Source organism: Dipteris shenzhenensis, chromosome 12 (assembly GCF_047967505.1).
Source record: "Dipteris shenzhenensis isolate YYH24624 ecotype China chromosome 12, Dip_SZ_1.0, whole genome shotgun sequence".
Lineage (NCBI taxonomy): Eukaryota > Viridiplantae > Streptophyta > Polypodiopsida > Gleicheniales > Dipteridaceae > Dipteris > Dipteris shenzhenensis.
Window position 1 is genome coordinate 7,680,344 of NC_141607.1, and position 18,665 is coordinate 7,699,008.

Genomic DNA, 18,665 nt, shown 5'->3' on the forward strand with positions numbered 1-18,665 from the left:
TTGTGACAGTCAGAGTGCTATTCAGTTGGCACACAATCCTGTCTTTCATGCAAAGACAAAGCACATTGATGTGAAGTATCACTTCATCAGGGAGGTAATAGATGATAAGCTGATTTAGCTTGTCAAGATTCACACAGATGATAATCCAGCAGATTTGTTGACAAAAGGCTTGCCTGCAGAGCGGTTTGCACATTGCCGACAGTTGATGGGTATAGGTTGAGCCTCATTTATTTTTACTTGAAGGCATATTGCCTTTAAGTGGGAGGTTGTTGGGGTAAAGGCACTATGGCCACCCAAGTACAGTTAGTACACTTAAGTACAGTTAGTACTTTTATTTGTTAAGTACACTAAGTACGGTGTACTTAGTGTTGTAACCTTATCCTTTCATATAAAAGGTTGACTGTGTGCTAGGGGAGGTACACACATATGTTTTATCCCCACACTCTTGTGTTTATCCTGCGTGTGTGTCGGTGTGATCCATCTCTACCTGGCCACACCCACAGCCAAAGGCGCCATCTAGAGGCATCTTGCTCTGAAATACTGGGAGGGTCAATGTGCCACTCCTTCCCCAAACGGCCCACCACTCTAATCATCTGCCAGTGTATCCCATCAAGACTCCCATCCATCTCGGGGTCACTCTCAGTGAGTGGCTGAAGTAGGCCTCCAGGTACACGGAAGAAGCCGGGGTGTGTGCTACTGCGCCGCATCAACATCCTCAAGGGAATACCAGTACGAGAAAACTGCCCCAACCATCTGCTGTCTCTCCAAACGTGAAGTCCTTCCCACCAGGACTCCGGAATGACTAAGTCAATCTCGCCCATCCATTGCCCTGCCCCTTGCAGATGCGCTAGAGCTTCAAGCCTCGCCCTGTCTCCATAGGTAGTCTGCTCCAACGGCCAAAGGACCCTGTTGGACCACTGTCCCACTATGCCTAACGAATGTGAGTCCGCTGTCCGAGCATACGGCCCTCCTGATCTCTGATCTCTGGGTGCCACATAAGGGACTGGCGCTCCAATAGAGAAGCTTGCGCCGAACACTCTCAAGGATCGGGGCAATCTGTTGCTCTGTTGTAATGTCAATACCCACCTGGCATCCGAGGTATCTCGTTGTCTGGCCCCGTGGTATCCATCTGAAGCCAAAGTCACTCCCCCACTCCTGGATCTCCTATGTCTCCTCAAAGCTTGTGAAGAAACCTATAGATTTCGTCGAGTTGATCCGTGTCCCCGAGCCCTCATAATAAATAGCCAGGGTGCCCCTGACTCTCTCCAGACTCGTTGTGGTGCCCTCAACATATAAGGCCGTGTCGTCTGCAAACTCCGAGTCAAGTAGCTCCTCATCATGTCTGATTGGGAGCTTCAACCCTGTGAGACCCGCCACTTGTGATCTCAAATAGTAGCCCAAAGCCTCTGCCACAAACAAGAAGAGGAAGGGAGCAAGTGGGCAGTCCTGGCAGATTGAGCGAGAGAGAGGAAGGGCCTCGCCTGTGTGTCCTCCGATAAGGATATGGCTAGAGCTCCCTGCATATAGCGCTAAAACTCCTCTGACCCATCTGTCTGAGAAACCCAATCTCCTCATAGTGCCCTCCAAGAAAGACCACTCCACCCTGTCGTAGGCCTTCTCAAAGTCCAAGAGGACGGCCAATGGCTATGACTCCTCTCTGGACCAATCCACTGTCTCCCAGAACGTGAAGATGTTGTCTAGGATGCTACGCTCCTGGACAAATCCAGTCTGTGTGTCATGGATGATGTTGGTAAGATGGGGCCATAACCGCAAACTCAAGACCTTGCGAGGATCTTGTATGCAGTATCAAGTAGAGTGATCGGCCTCCATTGTCGGATGTTTGACCTATCTCCCCCTTTCGGGATCAAACAAATCCACCCCTTTGCTCAAAGACTGAGGGAGAAGGCCTGTGTCAAAAATCTCCTGGCAAGCTAGACGGAAAGGGGTGGAGATAATCTCCTAGAAGTTCCGGAAGAAGGCCGGAGTCAAGCCATCCTCACCCGGGCACTTCTGGGTCGGGAGAGCCTTGAGGGCTTCCCAGAGCTCCTCATCTGTGAAAGGCTCCTCAAGTCTGTTGCATAAGTCCTGCGAGACTACTGGCGGAACATGATCCCTATAGAGAAACGATAGGGTTTGCAGTGGAGCGATTAGAATATAGACAATACTCAGATACAACTGAAGAACGGAACTCAGAAAACATAGTGCCTGTCGGTAATATGAAAAACTGAATACAAGAACCTCAAGCCATCGTGTTTGACGGACCATGGCTGAGGTGAATCAGAAAGATGATTCCATGTAGAGAGACAGTAGAAAAGATAGCAGCAGAGGGAGCGTAACGCAGTCCTCCGTGTAGCTCAATGATGACAAGGATGATGAAGGGCTGGGGCTGCCCTAGGAAATGGCTGAAAACCAGCATGCTCTGAGGAAGGAACCTTCAGGCTGTCTGGAATAGCAACATGATGAAGAAAAGGAGCTGATCTGGGGCAGAAGGAGCTGATTTGGAGCAGAGGAGCAGAAGGGGACAGATCTGGAGTAGGATGGGACAGATCTGGAGCAGAAGGAGCTGATCTGGAGCAGAGGAGCAGAAGGGGACAGATCTGGAGTAGGATGGGACAGATCTGGAGCAGAAGGAGCTGATCTGGAGCAGAGGAGCAGAAGGGGACAGATCTGGAGTAGGATGGGACAGAACTGGAGTAGAAGGAGCAGAGCTGAAGTAGAGCAGAAGTTGGGACAGATCTTGAGGAGAGGATGGAGCAGCCAGGAGGCAGGAAGGAGAGGCAGAAGAGGAGGCAGCAGAGGAGGCAGAAGTGGAGAGGAGAGGTAAATGGAGCAGGTGGGCCTGCAGCAAAAGATGGAGGAGATGAGGAGCAGCTGCAGGTCCTGTCCTGTCAAAGGAAGTGTGGGGGCAGAAGCCTTTTATAGGCCAGACCTAGCTGGTTGGCCAGCTGGTCGGTGGGCCTGCCAGCTGGTCGGCCAGCTGGTCGGTGGGCCTGCCAGCTGGTCGGCCAGACCAGCTGGACTTTCTGGCCATTTGTTTGGCTGAGATGGCTGGCCTTTTGGCTGGCCTGTGAGCTGTTTGATTGCCCCATAAATTGGGGATTGCTTAGTTGCTGAATAATCCCAAACTAGCTCTTGGGCCACAAGACCAGCTGGGGTCATCCTCTTCGTCTGAAAGAGCTGGCTGTAGAAACATGTGGTTATGTCCAGAATCTCCTGCGGGTCAGTGTGCATGATGCCTTGCGAGTCTCGGAGACGCTGTAGCTGTGTGTTTGCCGATCGGGGCCCAATGGTCTAAAAGAACTGCTTGGTCATCTTGTCTCCCTGTTGCACCCATCAGGCTTGGGAGGAATGATAGGAGAACTTAGCCCGCCGCACCTCCGTGTCCTGGAGCTCGAGATGAGTGCGCTTGAATCTGTCACTAAGCCACTAAGACACTGGGTCTTGCTCCCTGAGCCTCTCGATTGAGGCGAGGTCTCTCCTCAAAGCCCGCTCTCGCTCCTGAAGGGTACTCCGCCGCCAAAGGGCGTGAGCCTGCAGCTCTCACTACTCCTTTGAATCGCATCGGCCACCCATTAGCCCAGCTCTCACACGGTGCCGTCTTTGTCCTTGCCATGACCTACTGAATCTCCTCGTCCTGCAGGAGGTCCTCTGGAATGCGGATCCCCTTTTAGGGGAGACCTCGGCGGGGCTGATCCAAGTGAAGTACCACTGGCTGACATCGTTGTACTTGCCAGAATCCCGGTAGATCCGCCTCTGTGTAGTGCCCAGTCCCCAACATAGAAACGGTCCAATCTCTCTAGCAATCCATCGTGTCTCCTCTGTCCAAAGGAGAAGAGAAGGCTGCCAGGTGTCCTGCTGAAACCTGACTCTCTCCATGGGTCTCTGCCACTGATCATGAAAATGAACTGCTTCCAGGTGCTACGCTCTGCTACTGGCATCTCAAAAAAAGAGGCTCCACCCTGCTTGTCTTCCCCAAACTCCAGGTTGTTGAAGTCACCTCCAACAATCCAGGAGTCTATATTCGGAAGACACTCTGACAGCCTCCTTCAAAAGGCCGGGTGGTGTTGTTTGCACGCTGGGGCATACACGTTCAAGATCCCGATCTTGGACTCTCTCGTCCGAACTCCCATCCAAACTGCCGGTCTTGGAATGAGCTCGCCCTGATCGTACACCTCTGGGGCCAAAGTCTGTGAGACGGAGACGCAGACCCCTCCACTCCGTCCTACCGCAGGGAACCACTCCTCTGGACCTTTCCTTGGGAGAAGGTGATGGCGTTGTCTGATGTCTGAAGCTGAAAACATGTGCTCATGAATCATAAGGATGTCCACTGTCCGTCCTACCACTGCCCTCTGCAACTCCTGTCGGAGTATCAGGTACTGCGGCTGGCTACGAACATGGTCGTGGAGCCCGTGTACATTCCAACCCACTATGGTCCAGCTCATGAGGACGGGGGAGTCAAGAACAAGGCTCTCCTGTGAGTGGGTGCCTGCCCCAGAAAGACTGCTTTGTGTGATTTTGATGGGGGTTTAGAGGGTGAGTGGTTAGTATTTGTGCGTCGCCGTACTAGTGTGGATACCGGCTCAATATCGATCTTTCGTGCCCACTTCATCATGGAGGCTTCCATCCCGAATAGCTCCGCACACTTTTAGAGGGGCCAGAGGTGTGCCTGCTTCAACTTTGCCTCCAGCGGCAATTTGATAACTCCTGTCGCCAAACCACACATTGGCTCCTCGCGCGTGAAGCTCAACTAAAAGTTCATCTCCGCACCATGGGCGTACAAATGTCTAGTCCATGTGGCCCCATCCACTCATCCATCATGAGTGTAATTTGATTCCCCAAAATAGCATCGAACACCTTTGGGGACCATGTCTCCATCCATGTGGAGGCAAACGGAAATCTCCAAACGGGGTGTGTCGGAGATCCCACTGCACTGATCAAACCTCCCTTTCGGGGTTGACGGACCATGAGCGTTACCTCCAATGGTAGAGGATAAGAGTCCGGAACCTCCAGATAGTTCCAGGGTCCTAACCTCCAGAAGTCTCGCGGTAAGGGACGCCCAGGTTGGAGGTTAGGGGCCGCTGACTAGGAAGATGAGCCTCGTCTCTCAGGATCCCTCCCTGAACGGGCTTGCTGTTGCGATGAGGAGGCAGAAGGGGGTGTCATTGTTCCCTTGCCAGCTGGTAGGGGTGTTAAAGCAGAAGAACTTGTTGCTGAAGTGGAGAGGGAGACAGCAGGAGAGGGAGCGGTGGGGACGCGGGGGATAGAGGGAGGGGGGCGGGTGGTGAGAGTGACTATAGGAGGGGGGGCTGAGGGGGGGGGGGAAGGGGGCGGGGGAACCCTGGAGGGGGAGGGGAAGTGAAGATGAGGAGGGGGAGGGGAAGTGAAGATGAGGAGGGGGAGGGGTCTAGGGGGGGAGGGGGAGGGGGAGGAGGAGGAGGGATAAGGACGACATCAGCCCCCCCTGTTGATCTGGCTCGTTAGGGTTTTGGATCGGCTCCTCTGCAGTCCTCATCGAACTAGTGACTGCAGCTTCTGCCATCACCGCGTTTGGAGCTCTTGGGGCTCGCTGTTGCTGCAAGGGTGGGTGCAGAGATCGAACCTCCGAAGCTAGAGGATCGGCATAGTGGGTGGTGTCCCTTGTCGTCGTCGGAGGTGGCTCTTGTTGATCCTCCTTCAAGGCCTCTCAGTCAACCCTGTCCCTCTCTTTGCGATTGGCCCTCTGCCTGCGGCGTTTGCGGGCCTGCTTACTTTGTTTCTTTTTCTTTTAACCTGTGTCCAGTCCCCTGCTGAGGGGGTAACCCATGGGGTTTGAGACTCCTGCTGCTCTTGTTTGAGAGGGTGCTGAACTCGGGCTTGTTGACTTTTCCTACTCTGCGGAGGAGGGGGGGGAGGCTCATGGGGGAGGCCATAGGGCAATCTTTGGCGAGGTGACCCATCTGTCTGTGTTGGGATAAGTATGATCAAGGGCTTGCTCTATGGTGCATGTGTGCATCTAGGGGAGTCACATATGTGTTTGTGTGTTGTAAAGGCACATCAAGTGCTATGATGTGTCTAGTGTGTGACCTAAGTGATGATGTAAGCCAAAGGCCCCCACATGGGAGGTTCCTTTGATTTAGGCCAGTCCCACTGATGTAGGGACTGATTGCCACTTATGTAGGGGCTGATTGCCACTTATGTAGGGAAGGTACTACCTTCTCCCCCTTTCTATAAGAGAGAGTCCTCTCTCTCACAATCTATAATAGAGAACTACATTTTGGTTTCATTGTGCTCTCACTCCTCTTCCAAGATGCATCTATTCTATCCTACGGGATTCTACACTTGGTATCAGAGCTTTAGGTTCTAGATCTAGCCTAGCCTAGCATTAGATGCTTTCTCTAGCATAAACTACTAGTTTTCTCAAAGCTTCTTCATCATCTCCATTTTCCTCTTTCTTCCCCAAATTTTGTGAGAGCCTGTTTTCTACCTACAAGCAACCATTGTTCAACCCTTTGAGCTGTAGACTCCTCGTGTATGGGCGACTTTCCAGCTGCAAGCAATTAGAGAAATTTCCTCTATACGCGTAACGCCAACACGAAGACTGCTCGCCGATCTATCGTGTAATACCGCCTCTGTGCTTACCCTTTTGCTGATTCCTCTGAGCCCGAGCTGGACGACACTACAAGCAAGCTGCTGATGAAATCTGAGCCCGTTTGGTCAAGAATTGGAGGAGAAAATGTGAAAAAACCAGTCAACTTTGTCAAGCTTGGCTATGGTGACTTGGTGCAACATTGCGCTCTTCCTTGGTGGAGGACCCTCTCTGGTATAAGGCCTTTCTTCCTGCATAAAAATCCCCTTGAATAGAGCTATGAGCTATGAGAATTGCACCCTCCAATCTACTATGGTCTCTGTTGACAGAATTTTGCATATTTTGGTCAAAAGGTGTTGAGCAATCACCATAAGTGTGGGGCTTCCATTATTTACTGCAGACTTTCATTGCTTTGATTGTACTTGAGTAGTAGAACTCAGTCATGGAGCTCATAAGTGTCCTTATACTTTGCATTTAGAATGATGACTATGTGATTCTCTCTTGATGAGTACTTGAATTGTAAAGATGACTAAGCCCAAGCAAGTAGAGAAGTTGGATGGAACTAGTTTCCATACTTGGCAAACAAAAGCCGAGTTTATGCTTATGAAAAAGAAGATTTGGAATGTTGTGAATGGAAAGAAGTCTACAAAAGAAAAAGCTAATTGGTTGATCAAAGACAAGAAGGCTCTTGCTATCATTGCTTTGGGATTAAGAGACTCATACATTCACCACATTGATGGCTTTGAAACTTCACATAAAGCTCGGGATCATCATCTCACAGTATTTGGTGCACAAGGAAAATGCTTCAAATATATCTTGCTCCTTTACCTAAAATTGGAAAAGGGAATGTGTTATTCCATGAAGAACAACAAAGAGAATCAAGCATTTCTTGTGAAGGACTACTTCAACAACAAAGCAAATCTGGCTGAAGGAAGAACTCCATCAGCAAATGAAGAAAATAAAGACTGTGCTTTTTAAGCACTGTCTTTTTTGTTTATCATCACTTGGTCAAATTTTGAGGTTCTCTGCCTGGAGTAGTACTCCAAAAAGAATATCATATGTTATGTCTTTTGTAAATCACCTCTGGTCACCATATGATGTAGACCATGTGATATGTGTTTTGAGTATCCCATTTCTGTGAACCTCACACCCTTGGGAACCCTTGCTAGCATGGGATCCTAGCCATAGATTAATCCTTGACCACCATGAGATGGCATGAGAAACTATGAGACTAGATGTATCCTGGACACTGCAAGAGGCAACCCCTTGAGGGGGGGTATGTTGGGATAAGTATGATCAAGGGCTTGCTCTATGGTGCGTGTGTGCATCTAGGGGAGTCACATGTGTGTTTGTGTGTTGTAAAGGCACATCAAGTGCTATGATGTGTCTAGTGTGTGACCTAAGTGATGATGTAAGCCAAAGGTCCCCACATGGGAGGTTCCTTTGATTTAGGCCAGTCCCACTGATGTTCCCACTGATGTAGGGGCTGATTGTCACTTATGTAGGGAAGGTACTACCTTCTTCCCCTTTCTATAAGAGAGAGTCCTCTCTCTCACAATCTATAATAGAGAACTACATTTTGGTTTCATTGTGCTCTCACTCTTCCAAGATGCATCTATTCTATCCTACGGGATTCTACAGTTTGCACCAAAGACATTGGCTTGGTAACCTGGAGATCTCCACCCTCTGGCGAAGTGTGCCCCCTTCCAGGGTCTCGAGAAGGATTAACTCTGGGAGGGACTCCGGGCTCTCCACCACCAGTCTGATCCTGGGGATTCCATCATCTGCTAGAACGGAGGCGGTCGTCTCTGGCGGGGACTCAAGCACTGTGCCAAATGCCCGACCAATGGAAGGGAGGATGGCTCGATACTCTTTGGGGAGCCCTGGGAAGCGGAGTGTAACCGGAAACTGTGAAACATGATGTGTCGTATCCATGTCCTCGATTGTGAACCCATGATACCAAGGAAAGAGGTAGACAAGGTGCGGGCCAAGGAGTATGGGGCTCTGTGCCAGAAGTGTTGAGGTGGTGTCGGAGGAGCTCAGTTGGATGAGGAAAACGCCTCGTCCATAGATGGTGACCTCTTGGATGTGGTCTCCCTCTAATGCCAAGCTCGCCTGGATCCACTGTTGCACTTGTCTCCATGTAGGCGTGAGGCTCATAATTTTGCCCACAAGTGCCTTGTCTTGGAGGGATTGAACTACGTGTTGTACCTGTTGCTTGTTAGTTGGGGAAAGAAGAATCTTAATGGTTGTGGGATTCGAGGGTGTTGCCATAGAGCCCCTCTGGCCAGACCAAGGGTCACCACTAATTTTTCTTTCGCCTTCACAAGCACAAGTGCTCCCGCTGTAGGGAGGGAGAAGAAAAAGGGGGGAAAAAGCGTCAAAGGAGGAGGCGGAGACGAGGCGGGGCGAAGGAGGGGGCAAGGACATAAGAGGAAGAATGAAGGCAAGGAGGGCGGAAGAGGACGGAGGGCGAGAAGGCGAGGGGGGAGAGAAGGCGAGGGGGGAGAGAAGGAGGGGAGGAGAGAAGAAGGCGAGGAGAGGCAAGAGGGCGGAGAGGAGGCGGAGAGGGGAGTCGGCCAGGGAGAGGAGAAGGGTGCGGGAGGCGAAAGAGGTGGAGTTTGCGGGGGGCGAAGGTGGAGGAGATGGAGGAAGAGAAGGCAGAGGCGAAGGAAAGAGGGGTGGCTGGAGGCGAAGCGAGCGGATGGGGGTGCAGCAAGCGGGTGGGGAGGTAGCGGAGGCGGGAGAAGAAGGGACGGGTGAGGGCGTAGGAGGGGCGGCAGGAGCAAAAGAGGCAGCGGGGAGGGCGAGGGAGTGCATAGGGGGCGGATAGGACAGAGGCAACGGGACAGCCACGAGCAACGCGGTGTCACAGGGAGCAGCAGCTCCTCAGCTCGCAGCTCCTTGTGAGACTGTATGTAGCCCTCTTCTTCATCAAAACAGCGAATACAATCTAGTCCTCCCAATACGCAATACCTTTTTATTTTGTACTATAGCTTCCTGCTTCTTGTTCTTCCTTTTAACCACCCCATACTCGGATGGAGTTCTAGTGTTTGCAAGTTCTCTTTTGATGCCTTTCTCCTTGCAAAATCTTGAAAGATCATAGTGGTAGGGAGAGAAATAAGCTAACACTAGGAATGGAAAGGACAGATAACAAGCATAATGGAAATGAAATGGAAAGAAAATGAAAGCAATGGACAAGTACTCACATGATACCAAAGAGCTTGATGTTGACTGATATAAAAAGACTCAAGACAAGAACAACACTATATAGTTTGACACTAGACTCTAGAAAGCCATAGTGTATATGGGATAGCTCCCAATATGACACGTGGCATGTCTAGGACTCACTAGACTATAAAACATCCCTAGACACCTAGAACACTCATTTTTGACTCACTTTGGCTTCATATTCCATGGAACAAATCATGAAGGCAAGGTGAGAGACTATTGGAATGGAATCAAGAACAGAACATGACAATGACAGTCATTAAACTGTGCACCCTATGTAACTCAGAGGCTAAAGTTTGAGCGTGTTCAGAGGTTGATCCAAGCACTCTCATGGCTTGAGACTCAACATGCTCAGAGGCTCACGTTATAGCATGGCTACATGACCAGCTCATAGATCTAGGAATATACCAACATCTTGGAACTCAGCCAGGCTTGATAACGAGACCTATCAAAGCCAATACATATGGCTCCCATAGTACATCCCCCCTTGGCTTCATAACAGGACATGTTAGGAAGCCACATACCAAAATAGGAAAACCAATACATCTTTTTAGGAGGACTATCCAAGGCAGAGGACCTTTAGACTCAATGAAAACTAAACACTCAATACATATCATTTTAGGGGGACCTAGGACAGAGAATCCCAAAATACATCAAGCTGTAGAAATAATAAAAATAGATCTCTTAGAAGTAAGAGATGTCCTCCAAGTAGCTAATGCACATGTGTGCACATCCTTGCAAGTCGATGACGATGTCGATGAAGCACTAGGCAGGAATGTCCCAAAAAATGTGTCGGTGAAGTCCATGGGTTAGCTAAATGGATCACTCACATAGTGACTCTCAAAATGGCTAAGGGAGAGTCACCGATGTCGAAGTAGAGGCTGGAGGTGTCACAAGCACTTCGAGAGGCAACCAATGTGTACCACGGGCACCACGAGCACTCGGAGAGGTGATCGAAGAAGTCAAGGTGTAACCGGGACTCACATCAAGCTCGAAGCAATGCACCAATCGGAGAAGTCACTATAGTGTAGTGTGTCGAAGTAGTGTCGGAGTGCTTACATCATGCTGGAAGCATCTTCACTTCCAATGCAATAGTAGAAAGTGGAGATTCACCTTGATAAGTTTTTCATGAGTTGGACCAAGTCTGGAACTTCTTCATGGCAGACAGAAGTAGAAGGACAGCAGCTCCAAGAGAATGACGGGCACCGACTCCAAGAGAATGTCGGGAAGAAGGAGCAAATGGTGGGCTGGAGCAGAGGTCAACGATGAAGAGGATGGACAGCTCCACGTTGAGCTGGCTGCATCATGCTTGGGCTGTCAAATCATTGAGCTCTAGAACAAAATTCGTGCGCAGAAACAAATTTCGTCCCTTCTTGCAAGGGCTGTAACTTTTCACAGAAAACTCGGATTGCAATGATGTAAAAACGAAATTTGTAGTACTCAAGGTCCTCTACAACTTTACTGAAGACACAAAGCTGTGATTTTGCTTCTAGATCCGGATAGAAGCGTCACATCGTCCGTAGGTCACAAAAAGATGTAGTTGAAGGAAGGAGAAGAGAGGTGGTAGATCATGGCGTGGAGAAGAGAGCTCAAGGAAGGAGAGAAGAGGGCAGCCTTCCAAGGAGGAGGGGGGAGAGTAGCTTGATTGGCCTCTCACACCTCAACCTCTTGGAAGGGAAAGGGAAAGAGAGAGCAGGGCTAGGAACATGGCTATGATACTACATGGAAGATTATAGTGGTAGGGAGAGAAGCAAGCTAACACTAGGAATGGAAAGGAAAGATAACAAGCATAATGGAAATGAAATGGAAAGAAAATGAAAGCAATGGACAAGTACTCACATGATACCAAAGAGCTTGATGTTGATTGATATAAAAAGACTCGAGACAAGAACAACACTATATAGTGTGACATTAGACTCTAGAAAGCTATAGTGTATATGGGATAACTCCCAATATGACACGTGGCATGTCTAGGACTCACTAGACTATAAACACCCCTAGACACCTAGAACACTCATTTTTGACTTACTTTGGCTTCATATTCCATGGAACAAATCTCTCAAAAGTATGTGAGCAAAATCCACCTCCTTTATCACCCTAGATCGCTTTCATGGGCAGCCCGGATTCATTCTCAACAAGAGCACACCACTCTCGAAACCGGCCAAAGCCATTGCTGCAGCTTCCACTCAAAGAGAACAAGGATTCTCACTGTGCTCTAGCATCGTACGGGCTACCACGATCTTGTTCTTCCTTCTAACCACCCCATACTCAGATGGAGTTCCAGTGTTTGCAAGTTCTCTTTTGATGCCTTTCTCCTCGCAAAATCTCTCAAAAGTATGTGAGCAAAATCCACCTCCTTTATCACCCTGGATCACTTTCATGGGCAGCTTGTATTCATTCTGAACAAGAGCACACCACTCTCGAAACCGGGCAAAGCCAATTTTTCTGGGCCAAAAAGTAGACCCATGTGAGCTTGCTGAAATCATAAATCAGCAACATAGTAGGCGCGAAGTTACGAAACGAGTTTTGGAGTTCGGGAACATTCAAGGCAAACCTAAAATGTTTGTAAAAACGTTTCGTGCATAATAGGGTATTAAAAAAAAAATATTTTTTCCAAAATATTGAAAACATTCTAGATTATTACCACCAGAGCTCCAATACTTGAAAAAAACTCATGAAACATAGTGCACAGACATTTGATGTCACTGAGAAGTGAGAACTTGAGATTGATTCTTGAAACATATTACTAATTCTAAAAACTAACAACACATCATTGTACATTCAAGAGTCAATGGTGACATGCTCATATTTCAGAATTGAGAAAGATACATAAATGATTAATCATGGATCATGATTCATGTCATTGTATCACGAGAGTCATGACAAGTGCTTGTGCCTACTTTAGACAAACCATCAACCATGTGTTCCCAGGCAGCTCGTCTCCGAGTTGTGTGTGATGGCTCCGTGGAAAATGGCCATAAAATTTTCATTGAATTCCATGTGGGTGCCAAACTTACACGCCTCATGAACCGAGAGCAAATGAAAGCCTTTACACGCCTCATGAACCGAGAGCAAATGAAAGCCTAAGGATGGAACAGATAATACTTGGGAGGAGTGCTTCCCCCCGCCTCATGATCTTGAGCCTTCCCTCTCCACAAACTTTGATGGTGGAACTGTGTTTGATGCAAATGTCGCCTACCTTGATCTTGAAGTTGCGGAACCTTTTTGGGGATGGAGACATGTGTGGAGAGGCACCACTACCAAGTATCCACTTCTTGGAATGACCAGCTTTGAAGGCAATCTCCTCTCTTGCAGAAGAAAAGAATCCAAGACTTGCCAAAGAAAAAGGCTGAAGTGAAAAGCTGCAGCTAAGGAATCGATACCCTTTCCTTGTGATCTCTGAGGGCACTTACTTTAGTAGTGACTTTTCTTGCTATAGTTGTTGCAAGTACGTTTTGCCTTCAATGCTTCCTTCTTTGCATCAAACTTCTCTGAGGAGGAGGAAGAGTTCCACTGGAGAGCATCAACGTTCAAGTGACCGAAAATGCCAAAGATCTCCTTGACGAGATGATGTGATTTTGGAGAGTGCTGACAAGGTGTAAATGCCATGACTAGCCTCTGCTGTACTTAACCCCCGAGTTGGGCTGGGGGGTTCAGCCCAACCTGGACTGGGGGTTGAGGGACGGAACTTGCTGCTGTGAAATGAAACTGAAAGAGCCTGAATGAAGCGAACTAAACTGAACTGAGCTGAACACCTGTGAACTGAGGCTGCTCTTGTGAAGTGAGTCTGAAGTGCAGCTTGAGGCGCTGGTAGGAGCTACAAACTGAAGGGAAGCTGCGAGCTGAAAGGAACTACGGCTGTAGTGGTGGCGCGACCTGGAGCAAAGGCGAAAAGGTGAAATGCGACATATTTGGAGCTTGTTGCTGTGCATGCGACCTGCACCTAAGCTATGACCTGCACCTAGGGCTGCGTGACCTGAACGAAGTGAACTAAATTGAACTGAGCTGAAGACCTGTGAACTGAGGCTGCTCTTTGTGAAGTGAGTCTGAAGTGCAGCTTGAGGCGCTGGTAGGAGCTACAAACTGAAAGGAACTAGGGCTGTAGTGGTGGCGCGACCTGGCAAAAAGGCAAAATGCGACACATTTGGAGCTTGTTGCTGTGCATGCGACCTGCACGTAAGCTATGGCCTTCACCTAGGGCTGCACGACATATGAGAGAGAGAGAGAGAGAGAGAGAGAGAGAGAGAGATGATATGATATGATATGATTGTGTTGTAAGAGACCCTTTAGGATCTATGGGATTGATAATCACTATCAAACAAAATAGTGATCTTTTACATTTGGTGAAAGAAAATACTATAGAATTGCTATGTAGCTTGTACTTGTTGAGATAGCTTGTGTGCTAGTCCAAGTACCTTGTTGCAGTGTTCCAAAACTTCTTTTAGATAACTCCCGAGTTTTGTAGCTGGCTGCTCTATTGCTTGAGAGAGAGAGAGAGAGAGAGAGAGAGAGAGAGAGAGAGAGTGTGTGTGTGTATGATTAAAAAAAGCTTCGAAACCTTTTTTTTTTTTCAAAGAAGCCTTGAAACCGTCTTTGAATGAGAGGTATCTCAAATTTAGAGAGAATGTGTCTCCAACGTTTAAATTAAATTTGAGAATGCCATTTTTAATTTCAGGTTAATTGTTTGGCATTCAATCCCTTCAACGAATGGGTCTTGGCAACAGGGTCAGCGGACAAAACTGTCGCACTTTATGATTTGCGCAAGCTCTCGAAACCTTTACATACCTTCAGCAACCATACGTATGGGCATACTTTTGATATTCTGAGCTTTGTGGGATGATGACCATTCACTTTCCCTTGTCTTCTCAAGTATGCTATTTTATTTACAGGGAAGAAGTCTTTCAGATAGGTTGGAGTCCAAACAATGAAACAATTTTAGCATCCTGCGGAGCCGACAGGAGAATGATGGTCTGGGACTTAAGCAGGTTAGAAGATAAAGTAAATTATTTATGACAGTATTTAAGATCTTTGCTGTCTTCTTTGATCTTAGATTTTCATCTGATAGGAATAATTGTTTTGTTTCAATTTAGGATTGGAGAAGAGCAAACACCAGAAGATGCAGAAGATGGTCCTCCAGAGTTGCTGTTTATACATGGAGGACACACTAGTAAAATATCTGATTTTTCATGGAATCCAAATGATGATTGGGTGCTTGCCAGTGTTGCAGAAGATAACATTTTACAAATCTGGCAAATGGCAGAAAACATTTACCATGATGATGATTTTGGGCAAGTGGATGATGCCAATGCCTTTTGATAGCTAAGTGAATCGAATTGATGCTGGCGAAACTTTGATAGAAAAGTCTTGTCAACAGCTGGTGAAGTCCATTTGTGGAAATTTGGCTTGTCTTAGCCTGCTTGGAAAGTTGGTGTGCTGGTTTTAATATTGTGATTACAAATTGTATTCGTGAAAGTTTGGCCTATGACATCTCATTTCAACTTTTCAGGCTCTCGCAAGGATCCCACAAATTTTTCTAGTGTTACGGGTATTCTTTGCCTTTCCCCAAAAATGTGCAGAATCCCACCATATTTCCCCCCAGTTTGGTAAGGACTCCAGAACATGTCTTGTCGCCACATAATTGGGCTAAGGGAGATGGCCCATAAACTTGCTAGCATATAAATAGAGAACGTCTTAACTTAGTTTTTGAAAGGAACCTGCAATTTGCTTAGGAGACCGGATATTCAGCCAGGTCCTTGGAAGGAGAAGCAGGCATAAGCTCATAGAACCAAAAAACTTCTTTACTTGCAATAAAACAACTCAAAGCAAGTTTGAAGATGACACATATATAGTAAAAACAAAAACTGTAACTAAACAATATCACATTCTTAGAACAAGGATCTTTGAAAGAAAAATGTGATCGATGGACCTTGCTCCTCCTAAACATCTCAAAATCTATTTTAAGCAAAATGTTATTAAAAACTAAAGATACTAAGGGGGTGTGAAACTATTAACTTGCTTGAAAAGATATCCAAAGTGGCTTTTTCTTTTTAGGTCCCATATCAAAGCATCAAAGCCACAAAATGAATGATAGTTGAACCATTGACTTCTTGCTTCTAGCACTACCTTGTTAGGGATAGATTATCACATCGAGAAATGTCTTTTTTGATACCTTGGAAAATGGGCACAATCAATACTCTTATTAAGCTTGAGACACTATAGCTCTTTTGCACTCATTGTAGATTATAGGTTGCTTAATGGCCTTCATCACACATGCATTCTTCTCAGTTTTTACAACCTCTCTTGCTTATTCATTCACGGTGTAGTCAATGGATATATTTGACTCTACACAATTGAACTTGTCATAGTTGATTCCAAGGTCACCCCAAATGTCGATGAACGTCATGTTTGTCCCAAGTAAACTATACCGTAGATGTGTGTTATCTCGCTCATTGTCGTTAAGAATAGCAAGCGATAGAATCTTATGTGAGCGGATATGGAAACGAAGCTTCTTCAAACAATGGAGCTTATGAACAATTGCTACAATTTTTGAACATGAAAGATCAACTTTCCCTTCTCTTTGGATGTTTGGCGTTCAGCTTGGCTCTAAGTCTAATTGTGGATTTGGTGCAGTGAGGCTTGCTCATCTTTAAAAGTTCATCTAGCTACAACACGATCTACACCATAAATCTCTTCCTTCAGTCTTGCCTAGTTTTCTTTTCTTTTGGATTAGGGTTTGTTAGCTTGCTCGTTGTAATTAGAAAAACACAAGGCGATGCTTTGAATTCCTTTTATCTAGTACTTGATAAAGAGGGGGCCTTTTGGGATGTTAAATGCCGTTGTACTTTAATATAGCTTGCTTGGTTTTATTTGTGTAGGATTATGCAAGTTGCATACGCGCCCACGCACGTACTTTATTTTGGAATAAAATCACACATGTATTAGCCCACGACCTCTACCCATACCTTGCTCACATAATTTCCCTCTCCCTCTCCCCACGTCCCCTCCTTCCAAGTCATACATACTACCTAGCCCCTCAAGTTCCACCTAAATGTCCCCCACCATTACAAGCAACACCACCACTTGAAGCCTTGCCACATTCTGTAACCACTTAACGTTGTCTCATCATTTGTAAAAGCACTTTCATCTCCTTTGAGTTCCTTGCTTCATGCTCTTATTTTTTACTCTACTTACAGTCTACTCATCTTTGTCAAAGCATTCTCATCTTCTTATATAGATATAAATATATATAAGTAGATAGAGAGATTTGCAAAGAAGATCTCTCATTCCTTTAGAATCTTAATGAATATGGTCTTCTTGATGATGAGTTATATAGAGCAAGAAGAGATAAAAACGGCTTTTGACATAGGTCGCGAATCAGAGAGCTTTTTTAAATTGAGGTGTCTATTGACACCATTATTAAGTCTTAGATATTTTACTATTGTTACTTGCTAAAAGTCTTGCAAGATGTTTGTTGACACCATTTTTAAGTCTTAGAGGTTTTATCAGTCTTGTAGCTTTACATATAATGAAGGACCAATTAAACCAAAAAGTACAAGAAGAATATCATGCTAAAATATTCTCTTGGAATCTCTTACAATGTCATCAACTCTTTCTATAATTTCACATGTATTTGTTACATAAGCCTTTGAAAATTTGCTTAGTTTTTAAGAGAGAATTTTGTTATTTGGATGGTTCTAGTTTTTACTAATTTGTGGTCACAAGTAACATTAAATTTGTTTTTGGTCATATCTTCTTGGTTTTGGCCAGTCAAAAATTAACCATATACATGTTAGTGGAGGAGGTAAGGTGTGAGGGGTGGAAGACTAAGAGGTTAATTCCAATTGTTACGAGTGGGTGAGGAATGCAAGATGGGTGAATAGACGAGTAAGGAGTAAACTATAGCTTTTACGAAGGTAGTTAAATTTCTAAAATGGCAACATCCTTTGGATGCAAGTAAGATGCTTTCATAGGAAATCAAACATGTTCACTAACAAATCTTCCATTGCAAATGGATCTACATTGTACAGCTTCAATAGGTTGGAATAGTTGGCATATACACAACAAGGCTATTTTTCAAGACTTATGCATAGGGATCTAGAGTAGGGTACAAAGGCCTTTGCATTAATTGCAAAGATGACCACTAAAAAAAACATCATTACCTTATGAGGTTTAATGCACAAAATGTGAAAATACATTCAAAATAAGGTAGCCAACTTGTGATAAATTGTTGTTCATATAGATATGAGTGATTGGTCCAATATGATATTAAGGCTGTGCCAAGCTCAAAAACAACTTTAGAGAGACCTTGTCCATGGATAATGTAGGTGCTTGATCGATTGATGACTAGGTTTGACATCTATTTGATTGATAGATCAATAATCAGATTGATGTACAATTTGATAAACCCATTGATGGATAGTTCAATGGCCAAATTCAGTATTGAGCTTTGGTGCAAGCTTTGACCTCTACATGTCAAGCATCTAGGACTGTCAACTACCAAATCAAGTTTATAGGTCCACGAACTTTAAAGTAGGGGCCATCACAAAAGCTAGGATTTATGGATCTTGAACCCTCTATAGCCAATCAATTGATGAACAAGATCCAAAATTTCCTCTCAATATTTCCATCTCCATGAGTATGAGATCCATGACACAACTTTCAAAGTCTAGACCTAGTATGACATTGACCCATTGGCACTGGCGACCATGAAATTCATCCTATACCTAGAATCAATCATTAAAGGGTGCATTACACAAGTCAAACATCCCAAGGCTTAGATCTATGAGTTGACATTAAAAGCATGGATTTGAGGATCTTGGTGTACCAACAACAAAGCCAAACAATAGACAACCATATCCCAGATGCATTC

General features: G+C 46.1%; 1 protein-coding gene across 2 annotated transcripts in view; it reads left to right on the top strand.

Annotated features, from left to right (window-relative positions):
* LOC147895754 (histone-binding protein MSI1-like) overlaps positions 1-15,271 on the top strand; it is a 30,843-nt gene extending 15,572 nt beyond the window's left edge. The window contains exons 4-6 of one of the 2 annotated variants that reach the window (XM_087382434.1): positions 14,472-14,596; positions 14,686-14,781; positions 14,887-15,271. In XM_087382434.1, coding sequence (XP_087238560.1) covers positions 14,472-14,596; positions 14,686-14,781; positions 14,887-15,112 — 447 coding nt within the window. In that variant the 3' untranslated portion in view covers positions 15,113-15,271. The remainder of the gene's footprint in view (positions 1-14,471; positions 14,597-14,685; positions 14,782-14,886) is intronic. The other variant, XM_087382435.1, reaches the window with a different exon arrangement.
* Positions 15,272-18,665: the final 3,394 nt, after the last annotated feature.